Source organism: Lissotriton helveticus, chromosome 3_1 (assembly GCF_964261635.1).
Source record: "Lissotriton helveticus chromosome 3_1, aLisHel1.1, whole genome shotgun sequence".
Taxonomy (NCBI): Eukaryota; Metazoa; Chordata; class Amphibia; order Caudata; family Salamandridae; genus Lissotriton; species Lissotriton helveticus.
The window spans coordinates 192005728-192026578 of NC_136061.1; the positions used below are offsets into that span (position 1 = coordinate 192005728).

General features: G+C 48.7%; 1 protein-coding gene across 1 annotated transcript in view; it reads right to left on the reverse strand.

The window, feature by feature from the left end:
- The window catches only part of HIP1 (huntingtin interacting protein 1), a 404747-nt gene extending 393697 nt beyond the window's left edge, over positions 1–11050 (reverse strand). Inside the window, exon 1 of the mRNA XM_078679590.1 lies at positions 10333–11050. Within this exon, the coding sequence (XP_078535716.1) occupies positions 10333–10350 (18 nt within the window). The 5' untranslated portion in view covers positions 10351–11050. The remainder of the gene's footprint in view (positions 1–10332) is intronic.
- Between the last annotated feature and the right edge of the window lie 9801 nt (positions 11051–20851).

A 20851-nucleotide genomic window follows, 5' to 3' on the forward strand; every position in this document is an offset into this window, starting at 1 on the left:
ATGATACTATGGGACGAATGAGCCATATGTATAAGGCAAGTCTGACTTGATTTGAAAGCAGAATATACATGCGATTTGCCCCGCATTTTACCGGCAGAACTGGTCGGGCATGTTGGGTGCTGATCTAGAATTTTGAGGCACTCATAGAAATGATATTATACTGCACCGTCACTTTTGGATGGGCTCTGTTTCCAGTATGACACACCCAGTCAGCTCCATTAATGCAGCTTATTCTGAGATATTGGACCACAATTGAGATCTAATTATGTGTCATTGTTTGTCTTTGTCTTTGTCCCTTTTTTTCCCATAGGTTGCTATGATTGTTTCTGCAAATGGCATGAGATGACATGGTCAACTGTTGTGTGATAAAAAAATTTTTTCACACATTCTTTTAAATTTTATTAATTTTTCACATTTAGAGCCTCCCGGGAGGGTACGCCTTAGTGCGCGCACACCACCGGAGGACTATTTATTAGGTCCTGAAGAAAGCTGAGCAAAATGCAATAAAACAGCAGAAACATGTCGACCGATTTTTAGGACTGCGGTTCCGTAACTCAGAACCTGTCTAGTCCACTCACTATTTTTAATCAATGCGGGTTGGCCATCATTAAAAATATTTTTGACCTGGTTACAACCTCTGCATTTTTTAATTTGCACTGACACCACACGTTTAGTCACTTTTTGATTTGGGCACTGTTCCACTCACCACATCCTGCTCCGCTGTAGTCAGGCGTTGTAGCACGCTAGGGTGATACTCGGTCACCCTAGCGGGGACCCGATGATGAAGCATGTCACCAACTAGTGGTGAGTGAGGGTCCTTCTAAATGAATAGAGCTTCACCACTGCAGATTACTAGCTCCAGAGGGTGAGAGGCGTACCAGTTGGTATACTAACGGAACTGACAGCACCATTTTATCTTAGATAAAGACAGAGCACTTTACATGGGGGTTTATTTATTCATTTATTTAACCTTCACCACACGTTAAGAGAACCGTGGTTATTGTTTTTCAAATGCCTGTGCCTAGTCACTCCTTTGTTGTTTGTGTATGAATTAGCCCGGGGTCCAGGAGTGTCTACTCATACCCTCCCTCTCTTGTTGCTGATATATCAATAAGCACCTTCACCTGCTCACAGCCTGCCCGGCAGGCTGGCGTCCTGAGGTGGCTGGAAGATGACATCCAGGAACTACACAAGACATACTAATAATTCAACAACATTTTCCGCCAAGGTTTACATGTGCTGCTTGCTTCTCACTTCGCTACAGAGAAAGAATTAAAATAAATTACCTGTTGCATAACTCAACTATACTGACAGTAACCAGCAGTCACCCCACCACATATGAGAATAGCCAGCATTCACCCCCCTCCCCAACTGATGGAAGTCAGTAGTCACAACTCACGCCAAATGAAAGAGCCTATCAGTCACACGCCTCCTCAGCTTAAAGAAGCAAGCAGCCATGAACCGCGGGTGATGCTTGTAGGTCTAACATTCCTCAGATGATAGAAACCAGCATTCATTTATCATCCCAACTCGACATACCCAGAACCATAACAACGCTGATTAAAAACCTGGAGTTATAATCCCCATAATTCAGAGAACCCAACAATCATACCCCACCCCAGCTTAAAGAAGCCAGCAGCCACACCCCAACCAAGCTGATAGAAGCCAGCAGTCATAACCCACCCCAGACGAGAATAGCCAGCATTCACCCCACTCCCTAACTGATGGACGTCAGTAGTAACAACTCACGCCAGTTGAGAGAACCTATCAGTCACAAGCCACGCCATTGCGCTGGGATGCCCTAGGGTAGCCATGCGCTATATAAATGCGTATTCATTCATTCATTCAGCGTAAAGAAGCCTGCAGGCACAAACCAAGGGGATGCTTGTATGTCTAACATACCTCAGATGATCGAAACCAGCAGTCACATCTCATCCCAGCTTGCTGTACCCAGAAGTCATAACCAAACAAAGCCGATAAAAGTCAGCTGTCATAACCCACCATAATTGAGAGAACCCATCAATCATACTCCAACCCCAAGTCAGCAGCCACACCCCAGCCAAGCTGATAGAAGCCAGAAACCATAACCCATCATAATTGAGGGAACCAATCAATCATACCCCAAGCCCAGCTTAAACAAGCTAGCAGCCACACCCCAACCAAGCTGATAGAAGCCAGAAACCATAACCCACCTTAATTGAGGGAACCAATCAATCATACCCCAAACCCGGCTTAAACAAGCTAGCAGCCACACCCCAACCAAGCTGATAGAAGCCAGAAACCATAACCCACCTTAATTGAGGGAACCAATCAATCATACCCCAAACCCGGCTTAAACAAGCTAGCAGCCACACCCCAACCAAGCTGATAGAAGCCTGCCGTCATAACCCACCCAAGCAGGGAGAACCCATCATTTATACCCTACCCCAGATTAAATAAGCCAGCAGCCATAAGCCATAGGCGATGCTTGTAGTTCTAACATACCGCAGATGATAGAAACCACCAGTCATAACCCACAATAGCTGAGAGAAGCCAGCAGTCATAACCCACCAGGAAAACCCCATCAGGCATACCCCACCATAGTGTTAATAACCCGGGAGCCATACCCCAAACAAGCTGATAGAAGCCTGCAGACATAACACAAACTAAGTGACAGACAGCATCCGTCATCACACACCACTGCTGAGATAAGGCAACGGGTACAGCCAGGATATATGCCTGCAGTCCTAATCTACGACAGATGATGGAAAAAGCAGTCATCCCGCACCCCAGCTGAGAGAAACCAGCAGTCATAACCCACCCAAGCAGGGAGAACCCTTCAATGATACCCCACCCCAGCTTAAAGAAGAAAGCAGTCATAAAACACCTTATCTGATAGAAGCCAGCATTCGCAGCACACCTCTGTGAACCACCAGTAGTCGCACCAAGCCACACTGATGTAAACCAGTCACAGCCCAGCGTACCTGAAAGACGCCAGTGGTCTCAACCCCATCCCACCAGAGGACAGCAGTCTCAACCCCATCCCACCAGAGGACAGCAGTCTCAACCAATCCCACAAGAGGACAGCAGTCTCAACCCCATCCCACCAGAGGACAGCAGTCTCAACCCATCCCACCAGAGGACAGCAGTCTCGACCCCATCCCACCAGAGGAGAGCAGTCTCATTCCAGTATAGCAACGAGCCTTGCAGTCCTAACCCAGACTACTGAGGACAAGGCTGAGCCGTAAACTAGGCTCCCAGGGGAGAGAACTGCAGCACGGAGAAGCCTGGGGCCCTAGGCTAAGGTTCCAGAGGAGAGGCTTGTAATGCAGAGAAGCCTGGGGGCCTAGGCTAAGGTCCCAGAGGAGAGGCCTGCAGTGCAGAGAAGCCTGGGGCCTAGGCTAAGGTCCCAGAGGAGAGGCATGCAATGCAGAGAAGCCTGGGGCCGTAGGCGAAGCTCCCAGAGGGAGGCCTGCAGTGCGGAGAGGCCTGGGGCCATAGGCTAAGATCTCAAAGGAGAAGCCTGGGGCCCAAGGCTAAGCTCCCAAAAGAGAGGCCTGCAGTGCAGTGAAGCCTTGGGTCCAAGGCTAAGCTCCCAGAGGGGGGGCTTGCAATGCAGAGAAGCCTGGGACCCTAGGCTAAGCTCTCAGAGGAGAGGCCTGCAGTGCAGAGTAGCCTGGGGCCCTAGGCCAATCTCCCAGGGGAGAGGCCTGCAGTGCAGTTACGCCTGGGGCCCTAGGTTAAGATCTCAAAGGAGAAGCCTGGGGCCCTAGGCTAAGCTCCCAGAAGAGAGGATTGCAGTGCAGTGAAGCCTTGGGCCCTAGGCTAAGCTCTCAGAGGAGAGGCCTGCAGTGCAGAGAAGCCTGGGACCCTAGGCCAAGCTCCCAGGGGAGAGGCCTGCAGTGCAGGGAAGCCTGGGGCCCTAGGCTAAGCTCCCAGCGGAGAGGACTGCAGTGCAGTGAAGCATGGGGTCCTAGGCTAAGCTCCCTGAGGAGAATCCTGCAGTGCAGAGAAGCCTGGGGCCCTAGGCTAAGCTCCCAGCGGAGAGGCCTGCAGTGCAGTGAAGCCTTGGGTCCAAGGCTAAGCTCCCAGAGGGGGGGCTTGCAATACAGAGAAGCCTGGGACCCTAGGCTAAGCTCTCAGAGGAGAGGCCTGCAGTGCAGAGTAGCCTGGGGCCCTAGGCCAATCTCCCAGGGGAGAGGCCTGCAGTGCAGTTACGCCTGGGGCCCTAGGTTAAGATCTCAAAGGAGAAGCCTGGGGCCCTAGGCTAAGCTCCCAGAAGAGAGGATTGCAGTTCAGTGAAGCCTTGGGCCCTAGGCTAAGCTCTCAGAGGAGAGGCCTGCAGTGCAGAGAAGCCTGGGACCCTAGGCCAAGCTCCCAGGGGAGAGGCCTGCAGTGCAGGGAAGCCTGGGGCCCTAGGCTAAGCTCCCAGCGGAGAGGACTGCAGTGCAGTGAAGCATGGGGTCCTAGGCTAAGCTCCCTGAGGAGAATCCTGCAGTGCAGAGAAGCCTGGGGCCCTAGGCTAAGCTCCCAGCGGAGAGGCCTGCCGTGCAGTGAAGCCTTGGGTCCAAGGCTAAGCTCCCAGAGGGGGGGCTTGCAATACAGAGAAGCCTGGGACCCTAGGCTAAGCTCTCAGAGGAGAGGCCTGCAGTGCAGAGTAGCCGGGGGCCCTAGGCCAATCTCCCAGGGGAGAGGCCTGCAGTGCAGTTACGCCTGGGGCCCTAGGCTAAGATCTCAAAGGAGAAGCCTGGGGCCCTAGGCTAAGCTCCCAGAAGAGAGGATTGCAGTGCAGTGAAGCCTTAGGCCCTAGGCTAAGCTCTCAGAGGAGAGGCCTGCAGTGCAGAGAAGCCTGGGACCCTAGGCCAAGCTCCCAGGGGAGAGGCCTGCAGTGCAGGGAAGCCTGGGGCCCTAGGCTAAGCTCCCAGCGGAGAGGCCTGCAGTGCAGTGAAGCATGGGGTCCTAGGCTAAGCTCCCTGAGGAGAAGCCTGCAGTGCAGAGAAGCCTGGGGCCCTAGGCTAAGCTCCCAGCGGAGAGGCCTGCAGTGCAGTGAAGCCTGGGGTCCTAGGCTAAGCTCCCGGAGGAGAAGCCTGCAGTGCAGAGAAGTCTGGGGACCTAGGATAAGGCCCCAGAGGAGAGGTCTGCAGTGCTAACACATGCCCTCCAGGAGAGGACGTCTTCAGCCTTTCACAACATTACTCCAGAGCTCTAAACTCGGAACCTTGGAATATAAACACAGAAACTCCCGGCCACCGATCTATCCTGAACCATGAGTGCAGCATTGACAGAGCTCCCGGACCACAACAATGGACTGACCAACCGCGGAGCTGCTCCACCACTGCACGAATTTAGTCCGTGGCAGAGCTGCCCAATGACAGCACGACTTCACACCCACAGCAACACTCTCCGGCTGTACACTAACCAGATGACAATATCAGGCTGAAGCATCTGGCACAGCTCATTGGCCACAGCACCGAGCTGGCACCATCACTGGCAGCGCTCCACGACCACAGCATTGAGTTGGCCCCGTCACTGGCAGAGGTCCCATACCACAGCACTGAGCTGCCACTGTCACTGGCAGAGCTCCATGAACACAGCATCAAGCTGGCACATTCACTGGCAGAGCTCCCTTACCACAGCACTGAGCTGGCACCCTCACTGGCAGAGTACCACGACCAAATCATTGAGCTGGCACAGTCACTGGCAGAGCTCCCTTACCACAGCATTGAGCGTGCACCAACATTGTCAGAGCTCCCTTACCAAAGCACGGAGTTTGCACAGTCACTGGCAGAGCTCCACGACCACAGCATTGAGCTGGCACCGTCACTGGCAGAGCTCCATGACCACAGCATTGAGCTGGCAAAGTCACTGGCAGAGCTCCATGACCACAGCATTGAGTTGGCCCCGTCACTGGCAGAGGTCCCATACCACAGCATCAAGCTGGCACATTCACTGGCAGAGCTCCCTTACCACAGCACTGAGCTGGCACAGTCACTGACAGAGCTCCATGACCACAGTTTTGAGCTGGCACAGTCACTGGCAGAGCTCCCTTACCACAGCACTGAGCTGGCACAGTCACTGACAGAGCTCAACGACCACAGCATTGAGCTGGCACAGTCACTGGCAGAGCTCCATCACCACAGCATTGAGCTGGCACAGTCACTGGCAGAAATCCACGACCACAGCATTGAGCTGGCCCCGTCACTGGCAGAGGTCTCATACCACAGCACTGAGCTGGCACAGTCACTGGCAGAGCTTCCTTACCACAGCATTGAGCTGGCACAGTCACTGGCAGAGCTCCCTTACCACAGCATTGAGCTGGCACAGTCACTGGCAGAGCTCCCTTACCACAGCATTGAGTTTGCACAGTCACTGGCAGAGCTCCCTTACCACAGCATTGAGTTTGCACAGTCACTGGAAGAGCTCCATGACCACAGCATTGAGCTGGCACAGTCACTGGCAGAGCATCATGACCACAGCACTGAGCTGGCACGGTCACTGGCAGAGCTCCATGACCACAGCATTGAGCTGGCACAGTCAGAAGCAGAGCTCCAAGACCACAGCAATGAGCTGGCACAGTCACTGGCAGAGCATCATGCCCACAGCACTGAGCTAGCACAGTCACTGGCAGAGTTCGACGACCACTGCACTGAGCTGGCACAGTCACTGGCAGAGCTCCCTTACCACACCACTGAGCTGGCACAGTCACTGGCAGAGCTTCCTTACCACAGCCTTGAGCTGGCACAGTCACTGGCAGAGCTCCCTTACCACAGCACTGAGCTGACACAGTCACTGTCAGAGCTCCCTTACCACAGCACTGAGCTGGCACCGTCACTGGCAGACCTCCCTTGCCACAGCACTGAGCTGGCACAGTCACTGTCAGAGCTCCATGACCCTGGAACACTGGTAGAGCTCCTTGAATACCACTGACTTTAAGCGCTGCAGGGCGCCATGAGCATATCGCTGACTGGAACAGTGGCAGAGCTCCCGTGCACAGCACTGAGCTGGCACAGTCACTGACAGAGCTCCATGACCACAGCATTAAGCTGGCACATTCACTGGCAGAGCTCCCTTACCACAGCACTGAGCTGGCACAGTCACTGGCGGAGCTCCCTTACCACAGGATTGAGCTGGCACAGTCACTGGCGGAGCTCCCTTACCACAGCACTGAGCTGGCACAGTCACTGACAGAGCTCCATGACCACAGCATTAAGCTGGCACATTCACTGGCAGAGCTCCTTTACCACAGCACTGAGCTGGCACAGTCACTGGCAGAGCTCCCTTACCACAGCATTAGGCTGGCCCAGTCACTGTCAGAGCTCCCTTACCACAGCACTGAGCTGGCACCGTCACTGGCAGACATCCCTTGCCACAGCACTGAGCTGGCACAGTCACTGGCAGAGCTCCATGACCCTGGAACACTGGTAGAGCTCCTTGAACACCACTGACTTTAAGCGCTGCAGGGCGCCATGAGCATGTCGCTGACTGGAACAGTGGCAGAGCTCCCGTGCACAGCACTGAGCTGGCACAGTCACTGACAGAGCTCCATGACCACAGCACTGAGCTGGCACCGTCACTGGCAGACCTCCCTTGCCACAGCACTGAGCTGGCACAGTCACTGGCAGAGCTCCATGACCCTGGAACACTGGTAGAGCTCCTTGAACACCACTGACTTTAAGCGCTGCAGGGCGCCATGAGCATGTCGCTGACTGGAACAGTGGCAGAGCACCCGTGCACAGTTTTCACCAGACTGGTAGGACAGCTCCAGTGGCACTGGTCTGCCCCATGGTAGTACCCCTCGACCACAGGACTGACACAAGGCGTAGCCTCCGGACAGCAGCAGTCACTCATGCCAGACCTCCATGACCACTGCCCTGGCCCATCACGGGGTTCACTGTCAACAGCACTGCACTGATCCGTGCACAGCTCTTCCCCACAGCACTGATTCATGATAGAGGTCGCAGACTACAGCTCTTATCCCTGGCCGCAGCAAAGAACCTTTGGCATGTAGAACCCTTGGTAATCAGCAACCCTTGCACAAGCGATCCTAAGAAAATGTCTGGGCCTCTACCCCCTTTTTCAAAAATTAAGTGAGAGAGGGAAGGAGTCGTACCCACCCTAATGTAAAGAACCCAGCAGTCACATACATCCCCAGCTAATAGAAGCCAGCAGTCACAACCCACCCTAGTTTACAGAATCCACCATTCACAACCCACCCTAGCAGACACACTCCACCTTTCACAACCCACCCTAGCTGACAGAAGCCATGATTCACAACCCACCCTAGCTGGCACAAGCCACTATTCACAACCCACCCTAGCTGGCACAAGCCACCATTCACAACCCACCCTAGATGACCCAAGCCACCATTCACAACCCACCCTTGCTGACAGATTCCACTATTCATAACCCACTCTAGCTGGCACAAGCCACCATTCACGACTCACCCTTGATGACCCAAGCCACCATTCGCAACCCACCCTAGCTGACACAAGCCACCATTCACAACCCACCCTAGATGACTCAAGCCACCATTCGCAACCCACCCTAGCTGACACAAGCCACCATTCACGACTCACCCTTGATGACCCAAGCCACCATTCGCAACCCACCCTAGCTGACACAAGCCACCATTCACAACCTGACACACACCACCATTCACAACCCACCCTAGCTGACACACACCACCATTCACAACCCACCCTAGATGACTCAAGCCACCATTCACAACCCAACCTAGCTGACACACTCCACCATTCACAACCAACCCTAGCGACACACTCCACCATTCAGAATCCCCCCCAGTTGACCCAAACCACAATTCACAACCCACCTTAGCTGACATAAGCCAACATTCCACACCCACCCTAGCTGACACACTCCACCATGCACAACCCACCCTAGCTGACCCAAGCCACCATTCACAACCCACCCTAGCTGACACACTCCACCATTCACAACCAACCCTAGATGACACACTCCATTAACAACCAACCCTAGCTGACATACTCCACCATTCACAACCCACACTAGCTGACACACTTCACCATTCACAACCAACCCTAGCTGAAATAAACCACCATTCCAAACCCACCCTAGCTGACACTCCACCATGCACAACCCACCCTAGATGACCCAAGCCACCATTCACAACCAACCAGAGGCGCAACTAGAGCAACACGTCGGGGGTGGGGGGTGGGGGGGGGCTAGAAAAAAATTTGGGGGTGTCTGAAACTTTAAGCAATAGGCTGAGTGAAGCGGCAGGGGCTCTTGGAAGGGGTAAAACAACAACAAAGCCTCATTAACATGCACATGGTCTTTTAACCCCTTCGATGCTCATGACAGAACGGTTCCGTCATGAGCGTCGGTTGGCCTGTGCTCATGACGGAACCGTTCCGTCATGAGCCCGTTGGCTCATTAGAACGTTCAGCACAGCGCAGGAATCTGCACCGCGCTGATGTGGTTAAAGACCTGTTAAGTGCTCGAGTGCGGCTGTGTGGGTGCCTGGGAGCTGTCTGAGCCCGGGCTGCCACTCACGACGGGGGGGGGGGGTATGCTGAAGCCCTTTGATTACAATGGGTGTTGTGCGCCTGCAACCAAACCTAGCTGACATACTCCACCATTCACAACCCACACTAGCTGACACAAGCCACCATTCACAACCAACCCTAGCTGACACACTCCACCATTCACAACCCACCCTAGATGACCCCTCTCTCCCAGCTGAATGAAACTACCATTCATAACCAATTGTAACTGGTGCAAGCCACCAATCATACAGAAGCTAAACTCAGCACCAAATAATGACACACCTGCCTGCCAATTGCACAGACACAATTCACTGCCTGCATCACTGACCCACGAGGCTGCAGCCCTCCCTGATAAAATACAATGCAGTGACAGCGCAGCTATGTGACCTCAGGGTTGACCATCCATCACTGACAGCAGAAGCACCCTTCCTGGACGGGCCCCTCCCCCACTACTTATTTTATTTTAGGAGTTTTATATAGCGCTAGCTGGGCCCGAGGGTATCAGAGCGCTTTACATCAAGTAAATTATGTGCAAATAGGCAGTACATAATATATTCAAACACGGGGGTCGCTACTAAACCAGAGGGCCGTGCCCCCTCTCTACTGCTACAAACCTGTTGAAAACAGACGTTTTTAATTCAGGCTGAGACCCTAACTCACAGCTGGCTATTCCTAGGTAAGTTTACACCGGATGGAAGCCACACTGGAGGCTCGCGCCGGTCACCACGCGCCCCTTGAAGTGGAAAGACAGACACTGCTATGCACAAGTAGCGCCCACGGGCCGGTGCATGCACAAAAGTTGAGCGAACAGCTGCGAGCGCCTTACCATCTTGTTAATATCCATGGTGGGAAAATGCGCCGGAGTGAAGCGCGGTGACTGAAGCTGCACAGATGTGCTGTCCCAGCAGAGCGGCTCCTTCTCCCCAGCAGCCTGGTCTTTATCCCATCTGTTGAGCCCAGAGGCCCCGGAGCGCGCCCCGAAGCATCAGATGCGGGACGAGGGCGCGGGATGCCTGTCCCCTCCTCGCATGGGTACCGACAGGAGGCACCGACTCCCAGAGACAGTGTGGTGTATTCAAGCGCCTCCTGCGAGGGGCTGCAGCTCTAGCCGCTCGGCCCTCTTCTTTCCTCTGGGTGGGCCGGTCCCTATGCCATCTGTGGAGAGGGCAGACCCCAGCGACGGCCAGCAGGCTGCTCCGTGCCAGCCTCAGATGCGGTGCCCCTTAGCACCGCGGCTCCCCTCTCTGCCCACCGAGGGGGACCCAGTTGGCATCACACCCGCTGAACCAAGCGTGGCCCCCTTGCACTGTCCCTCTTCGCTCCCTGAGAGGGACCGCTTCACACGCCCATTGTCATGAACTAGCGGATGAGCCCCGACAGATCCCAAGATGCGGAGCAAGCAGCGATCCCTCCGCTCCTCTGGGCGCCACGGATGACTGGCGCCTGGAAACCGCTCCCGGCGCTGCCGAGGAGCACACGGCGTGTCTGCGCGATGAGCCGCAAGTGTCAGTCGCCTGGCTGCCCGAGCCCTGTCTGAGGGAAGTGGCTAGAAAAGAGGCAGGATGGAGCCGAATTCGTGTATCCCCCCCTTGCCCTTCGGCTACCTTCGGAAAATTAACTCCGCCCCGGCAGGAACAGACAGAAGCAGCAGAGCACTTCTCCAGGCTGCGTTATGGGATGCACGAGTATATGGGATGGCAAAGAGAGTCCAGGCTTTAAATGACCTGATACCACTCGTCGTCTATGCTGAAGGGGGGCCCAGCTGCACAAGAAGAGACAGAAAAGCGAGATGTATACAGATAATTAAATGTTAAAGAAAGGAGAAGTAAATAGAGGCCTCGAGAGTAAGAGTGAAAGGAAGGAAAATACTTCGTGGAAACGACTGGAATCAGATAATAAAATAAACGGGGGCTGAAGAGAATGAAAGGAGGAGAAGGAAAATAATGCCAAGGGAAAAGAGCCTGTCCCAATGCCGGATGAAACCCTATGGAGGCCCTTGGGCAGTCGAAATTTCGCAAGTGATCTCCTAATACGTTTTTAATTTTACCAAACGACAATTTTAATAAACCAATTTTATTACACAAAACTAAACATTAACAATGGTATTAAACAAGAAATATTGTAATTTTTAATAAACCCAAAAAACTTTAAATATTAATTTTCCTCAATTTGTTTGTGGAGCAATATTTCAGGATATCTTGGAAGTCTACCATAATGGCAAGTGAGTTCAGACCAAGATAGATTTGTTCTGTTACGGTAGAAATTAAATGTTTAAGTAAAATCAAACTTCATTATAACTCAGAAAAGCTAGCTTAGTAACGCAGACGTCAGGTATATATACTTGTTGGCGTTCTCGAAGCTTCTACTCGTGAATAATCTACAAGGGACTGGTGTCTGATTCACGACACACTAACTCACAGAAAGCTTTGTTTCTTGAGGTTTCTTCTGTGTGTGCTCAAGTGGGATTACATTGAACTAAGTAGTGTGCACAACAGCCACTACATGGAGTTGACCATCACTAGGGCTTTAAGTAGGATGAAAAAACTGGAGGGTCTCTCAAAGAAGGGGTGGCCAATGTAATTAAGGCTGTGGCTTACACATAAGCTAAAAGTCTGTGCTTAGCATTGTGTGCCGCCCGACTTGTATTTTGCTGTTTCTGTCAGTGCATCTAGATATATGATACAGCAAGTAACATACCTACATGAAGTCAGGACTATTGTCTTTATCAGAGGTTGTTAGTTACATGTGACACCACAACAAAGTTGCTGCTCCTGAGTTTCAAAAAGAGAAGGGAAATCCAAGGAGAAAATGGCTCTCTTTAAAGGATTTCCCTTCCCGTACAACGCTTACCTGGCATGATGTCATGCTGTTACTTCTCCACTAGTGAGAAGTCAGCAGTGTGAGCACGCGCACATCGATGTGCCTGCTGTCATTGCAGTCTGGAAAAAAACGGACCGCCTAAACACTTCTGGTGCTCAGACCCTGTGAGACCCAGCCCACTTAAAGCCCTTACCATCACTACAGTACATTACACGTTCATGGTTTGCACCAGATTTGTTTACAAACTGACAGCTGCCAGGAGATTAATTTTTAAAAGACCAACTGTTATGTTAATCTGATGTCTCTGGTTTATGTACTTTAAGTTGTTAATGGGTACATCACATTAATACAGTATTTTCGTTATAGAGTCTTTAATGTAAAGTTCTAGTTGATCATTTTTTTTTCTATCTTTTGGAAGAAAATTAAGAAAGATTGATTATAACTTTCTTTCAAGATCAAATCGATATAATTTTGAACCATTGTTTCAGGGCCTCTAAAAGAAGCGGGGCCCATAGGCCGGCGCCTACTTTGCCTATTTGGTAATTTGGTACTGGGTATGTTGGTCCTCTCTGGCTCATGGAAGGGAGGAGGAGAGAGATGATATGGAGCTGGCATTGGGTCTGCCACTACAAGTCTTCTCCACCTCTACCCTGTCAAACTTGTACTTCATCCACCTTCTTTTATCCTGCCATTTCTTTTTAATTTCCTCTACAGTTCATACCAGGACCCCCAAAGCATTCATTCTGTTGATGATATCCTGCTTCACGGAGGTTGTGTGGAGACAGATCGCGCAGTTCTCTGTAGTGGTCCACCGCATAGTTCACTCCAATGCCACTGTTCTGCTCAGTAAAGGTCTTCTCTAATGGGATTGCCTGCACAGTGGTGGTTGTAGGTGGCATCTGGCTCTACAACATCTCAGCAGCAGAAGAGAAAGAGGGCAGAGGCTAGTTTTGCCCTGACTCCCAACTCATATATCCCTGTACACAAACAGAAGATATGACACCCTTCACTTGTAGGTTACAGACCACGCGTGCCAGTGCCACACAGTCTGTCTCTTCACACATGTAGAGTTAAGAATAAAATACAATGTTTATGCCCCTTCTACCTTTGCTTTCTATAATCCACATGGCTGTTGAATTGCACCTACTGCAGCACCCGTGGCAAGACTCCAATCAGCAGAAAAGCACCTCCTTGTCACCCAGTCAGGTATGCAGCACTGATATGACTGTCACAACTGTACACCTTTAAATTGTGCAACTTGCTTTACTTAGCTTAACTCTGTCCTACATATACATACTGTGCAAATGTAAAGACAATGGGCCAGATGTAGGTAGCCCAATACCGGTCGGTAATGGCCTAAATTACCGAATTTCAGCCGTTACCGACCGGTATTAGGTTATTGAGTTGTAGGTGACTACATTTCAGATTCGGTAATTTATCGAATCGGTAATTTAAGGAATCGGTAAATTACCGATTTCTTAAAATACCGAATCGGTAAATTACCGAATCTGAAATGTAGGGAGCACTCAAATGAGTGCATTGCATGGTTAAGGATTCGGTATTTACCACCAAATAAAAGTTGATGGTAAATATCGAAAACCTTTAAAAAAGCAAATTTGTGCTTTTTCAAAAGTGCCGTGTGGCAGACATACATGCACTTAGGGCATGTATGTGTGCCACATGTGCACCCATGCACTATTCAGGGGTGCAACAGGGTTTCAATGTGACACCCTGCCACCCTTGAATGTGTTCCCCCATTACCGAATCAGTATTTACCGATTCAGTAATTCCCATTCATTCCTATGGGCCTCCAGGCCCATAGGAATGAATGGGATTTACCAATTCGGTATTTACCGAATCGGTAATTACCGAACATTACCGATTCGGTAAACTTCACCGAATACTTACCTACATACCATTTACCGATTCTGAACCGAATCGGTAAAATTCTGTATTTTAGAATCGGTAAATGGAACTTACCTACATCTGGCCCAATGTCTTCACAACATAGGGGATTTGTCAGTGAATTGGTCTCATCTATACACATCTCATCATGTAATGAACACCTTTGCAGGTTCTATGTTGCCACCGCTATGTTTGCCATCTGTGTTGCCATGCAGACTGCCTTTTACACCAGGCGGATGATAGAGGCTGGCGAGTAAACATCTGTGTCAATCATCATTAGTCTATTCATCTCCTTTCTACTGTTTGAGAACAGTGAAACTGTGAATAATTGACATTCAAGTGAGCCCAAGTTCAGTATCAATCAATCAATCAAAGCATTTGTATAGCGCGCTACTCACCCGGAGGGTCTCAAGGCGCTTGAGGAGGGGGGTCCTCTACTGCTCAAACAGCCAGGTCTTGAGTTGCTTCCTGAAGGAGAGGTGGTCTTGGGTCAGGCGGAGGTGGATGGGGAGGGAGTTCCACGTGTTGGCAGCCAGGTAGGAGAAGGATCTTCCTCCTGTTGTGGCTCTTCGGATGCGGGGAACGGCGGCGAGGGCGTGGCTGGTCGATCGTAGCTGGCGGGTGGGAGTGTAGAAGGTCAGGCGGTCATTGAGGTATCTGGGGCCTTGGTTGTGGAGAGCTTTGTGTGCGTGGGTGAGGAGTCGGAAGGTGATTCTCTTGTTGACGGGGAGCCAGTGCAGGTCTCTCAGGTATCATCAACAGATGTAAAGGGTGCAGTAACAGGTCCGATGTCTGTGTCCCAAGTGCATAACACAGACCCTTGGCTTTTGCAAACATGTTTGGTAAGTACATGTATACAACACCCACTCCATTGTCAGGACTTCAGCCTCTCCCTTGACTGGCCAGTCTCCAGTCATAATGAAATCTCTGCCCCTTACCACAAAGACTCACCTAGCGCCTGGTTCTGGCACAGCAAGGCCGCCGCCTCAGGTCTGTGCTGAACATTCAGTTGATTCTCTGTACTGGGGCCAGGGATTTTGATTAGCAACAATGGTGTTACTGGAGACACTGTGGCCTCATTCACAGGAGTCATGGCTGGAGACACTTCTTCAGCATTTGTCCCGCTGCAGAAATGGGGGTTGCCATTTTTTACCTAGTTTCTCGTGAGATCTCATAGTCTGACCCGACAAAAACGCTAGATAAAGTGGTTCCTCAGAGCAAATAGCAGTATCTACAGCAAGATTGCTGCCTGCTTCAGGAAGAGTTTGCAGTTAGTATTTGGGCATTTCAGAGTACTCAAAGATAAGTCCAGGGTGGAATTTTGAGTCTGAAAGGATTCAGAATGAGACTTGGTTCTGCAAGTGAATGAAGGGTCATGCCTCAAGCGTGGATATCAGGAGAGAGCGAGAGAGTTCGGAACTGTGAGGTCTGATGCACTTTCCAGAAGAAAGGGTGGAGGGTTTCCTTGTTTACAGTTGTTGCAAATATTTATTCATGTGAGACTTGAGCCTTAATGTTTGCTTTGAAGAAAAGAGGCGAATTTAGAACTTCTGAAAAAAAGATACAGCAGCAGCAAGACACCTGTTCGCAAAGTTGTGTGCACCCAAAGGCAACAGAGCTCTATAATTCCTAAAGATTGGTGCTTTCAAAAAGATTTTGACTAATTGTAATTGTATTTATATAGTGCTTACTACCCCTGATGAGGCGTCAAAGTGTTTTTCGGCGAGTGGCACGCTACTCTGGAACCCAAAAAGGATTAGTGGTGAATTAGTACAGAGAAAAATGAAATTAAATTGAGCAATGAACATGTGAGTCCTTTAGTTGTGTTGAAAGGGGTAGTGGTGGAATAGAAGAGTGAAGGGCCTAGAAAGTGTTTATTTGGAGATCATAGCAGCAGGAGGAGGTTTGGGATGAGTTGATGAGAGATGAAGGGGAGAAGAGTCTCTAGAAGTGGATTGGGTAGAAAGATGAGGTATCAGATGAGTTTGGAGGGATATATGAGGAAGGGCTTAGAAGGCTTGTTTGGGAGATCTCAATAGTAAAGGGTTTGAGATGATGTAAGGAGCAGTAGAGGTGTGAGGAGTGAAGAGTCTAAAAAGGGTTATTGTGGGGATCATAATAGTAGAAAAGGGTTTGGGATGAGTCAGAGTGAAGGTAGAGGATATATTGTGAGAGGTATAGGTTCAGAAATAGGATAGTGCATTGGAGATGCTGATGTAGGAGTAAAGCGATAAAGATACATAAGTTCATGGAAGGTAAATATGTAGAGGATATATTGAGACAGGTATAGGGTGAGATATTGGGTAGTTTATTGGAGATTCTGAAGTGGGAGTAAACAAATAAATATAAAGATACATAAGTACATGAAAGGTATATATGTATAAGAAAGATAATATATCTAGATTTAAGTTGTATTTAACCACTTGGATGCTAAGGCTATTTTAGATCTTCAATGTAATTTCCATTGAAATCAATGGAAACTCCATGACGAGCTGGGCTCGTCATGAGCGTCGAAGGGGTTAATATACTCAGACTTTCAAGTGTTGCTGTATGCTTTAGGCAAATTTATTTGTTTTTACAATTTCATTCCTTTTATTAATTCAATAGTGAAATAAATGTAGATAAATAGTTATGATAACATTTACTTATTTATGCAGTGACCTTTATAGAAGTTAAACATAGAAAAATATAACCATAGGCATAATGTATATTTGTTAAGCAGACCTAACGAATATCTACATATTTATAAACATAATTACTATACTCATTTAAACAAAGGAATATACATATCTAGATACATACATATAATCCAAATAATAATAAACACAGCGATATGCTGTACATTTATGTTTGAGTATAGTGGTTATGTGGGAAAGAGCCAACTGTTGAGTATTCTTCTGAAGATAAAATACTTATCTGTAGATCTAATGTTTGGAGATAAAACATTCCATAGTTTGGCTCCTTGAACAGAGAAGGATGTGTCACCTATGTTTTTTTCTTTATGTAAAAATGTAATTTGCTGTACAGTACAAGATTTCCTTCTTATCACCGTTGAACTGTAAGGAATTGTCCCTAAGCCAGCTTGCCGTTTTACGCATACACTCGTGAAATCTTTCAAGTGATATTGATTGAATCCCTTCCAGTGAGAAGATAAGTTGTGTATTGTCTGCATAGTTTACCAATTCAATTCCATAGGACTCGATGATGGAGATTAGTGGGCTCAAGTATATATTAAATAGACTCGGACTGATCGCAGATCCCTGAGGGACACCATGCAGGATGGGATTATATTTCGATAGAGAAGGAGGTAGAGCCACTGCCTGATGTCTATTCATCAATTCCAACATCCATAAGTCTTTTCAGAAGGATGTTATGCTTAACCGTGTCAAATGTGGCAGACATATCCATTTCTGACATTGATGCTTTGGGTGTACTGAAAGGAAGCCCCCAAACTGCTTCTTTGGAAATCTGATGGAAGATTCTCTGGAAAAAAACTGGCGCCATCGCCATCTTCTACAAGATTGTGAACCCTACTTGTAGATAAAGAAATCAAAAGACCTTAGAAGAAAGACAATATTAGACCATAAGGCACGAGTTTCAATAACAGATTATGTTTTGCTGGTTAAGTAAGGATTATATTTTTAAGTACAGTTTCTAATCACGATATCCTGTGTCAGAAACATCTAGCCAGTTCCCAAAGTCAGACCAATCCTTGCTGGTTGAAGGTGGCAACAAGCAGGTGTCTCAGCTGTAAATCAATGCAGTATTGTTCTCACAGGAAGGTCCTTTAATTAAAGTTGTTGACATTTTGAATTGGAGTAAGAGGGAGAACTGAGTGACCATCACCTACTATCAATTGTATCTATTTCCTGGCATCCCCTAACCATCTACCCCACATTTTGAAGCGGCGCATTCTGGAATTTCACATTTGGCCACTGAAACAAGGTGAGGGTGAAGAGTGATTGGATTCTGCTCCCGCATACGCACCTCATGTCTGGCACAAATGTCCCTACTGGAAGCAATAATAGAGTAATATGTATTTTGCCACTATCCCTATCATTTCCTTATGTCACATGAATGTTTGCATCAAACTGCACTCATGCTCCCTGTTGCTGTCACCCAGGACATGTCTGAGGATATTCAATGACTGCAGAGCACAGACATGTTTATTCACCAAAATAGTGTTTGTATTGTGATATCTCCATACCCTCTATGTGTCTTTCTCTACAGCTGTAGGGAATCAAGTTCCAGGGTGAACACACTACAGACAATCCATTGCCCCTCATCAGGGGGCATCCTGCTCGTAGCAATTCTGCCCTCTGCCATTTGTTGCATAGGTACGTCTGTGGTCCTAGCCCATCCACTTCATTGCACATCTATCTGCATCTCAATGACACAATTTGTTATGTCAAACAAATGTCAGTCCGAATATTAAGTTGTCCATTTGTGAGAAATATGTTACAGTCCCATTTCATCCATCAGCTGCATCAACGCAAGTTATCACATCTCTCACAGTGGTCTTTGTTCAAAATGGCATAACTCTGTCTCTCATCACAGGTTCATTCCATCCAGACAGCAAGCTTCTATGGCACTGCCAGGTAAGTCCCCCCAAACTATGTCAAGCTTCTATGGCACTGCTAGGTATATCCCAGACTGATGTCACATCCACGAGGAGCCCTGCCATCAAGCTCCTCCTTACATGTGATGTAGCACAAATTTCAATTTTCATTGTAGGGTTGCACTATAATCACATGTGTAGATTGTATCTGCATATAATTTTTTGCTGTTTTAACTTGAGTGTTAGGATCTTGTAATGTAATAATATGAAAGTGATGTTTGCAGGCCTAAAATACTATATATGAAGAATTTTGTAGAAAATCAAATGTAAACAGCAGACAAGACTAATAGAAAGCACTCGTGTTGTGCAACTGACAATTGTTTCATTATTGAATGTGTTTAATCGTGTCATTTATACGTAGATGAAAATGTTAACTGTATATCTCTTCATTTTTAAGTAACTTCATAAAGCTCATGCTCATTTCTCTTATGTTAGCTGTATATTGTAGACTTGATATGCATTTCCGCTGGATGTTCTCGCTTTAGAAAATAATAGTTGCATTCCATGTGCATGTTAGATTTAGTTTTTTCTCATATTTATGTTGCAGATGGGAGAAGCGCCCTTGTTAGTTAGAATAATGTCTGTGTTTTAGTAGTTAGGCAAGGAGATAAGAGGATACATTGGGAGCTAACGCTGATAAGGAGAACTGTTGTACCTTCTCACCAGAGAGGGCCTGGGAATCAAGGTCGTCATGCTAAGTCGTCGTCTCAAAACTACCTACAAGAATGTGGCTTGATTGGATGGCGTGACCTGAAATGCATCCTGGGACGATACCTGAGATATTGAACATACTGTATGTAGGGAACGAGCCCACTCCTTTTCTGTGCTTTGGAGAGAGAGAATCTTAGAATGAGCTCTGTCTCACTAGCTTTATGCTACTTTACCCAATAGAAGTGGAGAGACTTCCAAGGAAGACTCCTCATGCTGACACCTTAACTGATCCTGCCCTGAAAAATACTTAACTAGGGATGTCCTGTTAGTGCTTGTTTAGGGACAGATTAATGCTTTATTTTCATGAACCTTTGATGCAGGGGAACCTGGATTCTTGTTCTTTGATCTTTAATCTTTTGTGTCCTAATTCTCGAATTATTTGTCTTGTGTATGCTGCACTGCCTTAACTTTATTCGTAGATTTGGCTTTGTATAGTCCCTATGTATTTCTACCCCCTCGTCTTGAGGTGTCTGTAAATCCAGTTGTTTTTGGCTTTGTAATAAATTAACTCACTTTATTTGATAGTCTGTGTTTCTTAATGGTCCTCAAGAATTGCAATAGGATTGATTGACATTATTAATGATTTCTCTCCCCCTACACTTTCCGGCTCCTTCACATGTGGTGTCGAGGATTTGTGCCATTGTTTTTCGCCTGCAATTTCATTTGTGTTTGCCTCGCTTGCCTGTAGCATTTCTGCATTGTAGTTTGCTTTTTGCGCGTTATCCCCCGGCGCCCTGATCTGCTCCCCCCTCCATTTTGTCCCTGTTGTTGTTGTTGTTGTGCTTCCTGAGCCCGCCCCGCCTCCCAGCTGAGCCGCCCTCCCACTAGCTATTTACGGCGCCCTCGGACCTCGTAGCGCTGTGACCCCTCATCGCCTCTGCCCTGAGTGGTTCGCTCCCTTGTCTCTCTGCCGAGACACGGTATCGTAGAAGCTGTGCTCATTTGCATTCAACTGTGCCATTGTTTTTCGCCTGCAATTTCATTTGTGTTTGCCTCGCTTGCCTGTAGCATTTCTGCATTGTAGTTTGCTTTTTGCGCGTTATCCCCCGGCGCCCTGATCTGCTCCCCCCTCCATTTTGTCCCTGTTGTTGTTGTTGTTGTTGTGCTTCCTGAGCCCGCCCCGCCTCCCAGCTGAGCCGCCCTCCCACTAGCTATTTACGGCGCCCTCGGACCTCGTAGCGCTGTGACCCCTCATCGCCTCTGCCCTGAGTGGTTCGCTCCCTTGTCTCTCTGCCGAGACACGGTATCGTAGAAGCTGTGCTCATTTGCATTCAACTGTGCCATTGTTTTT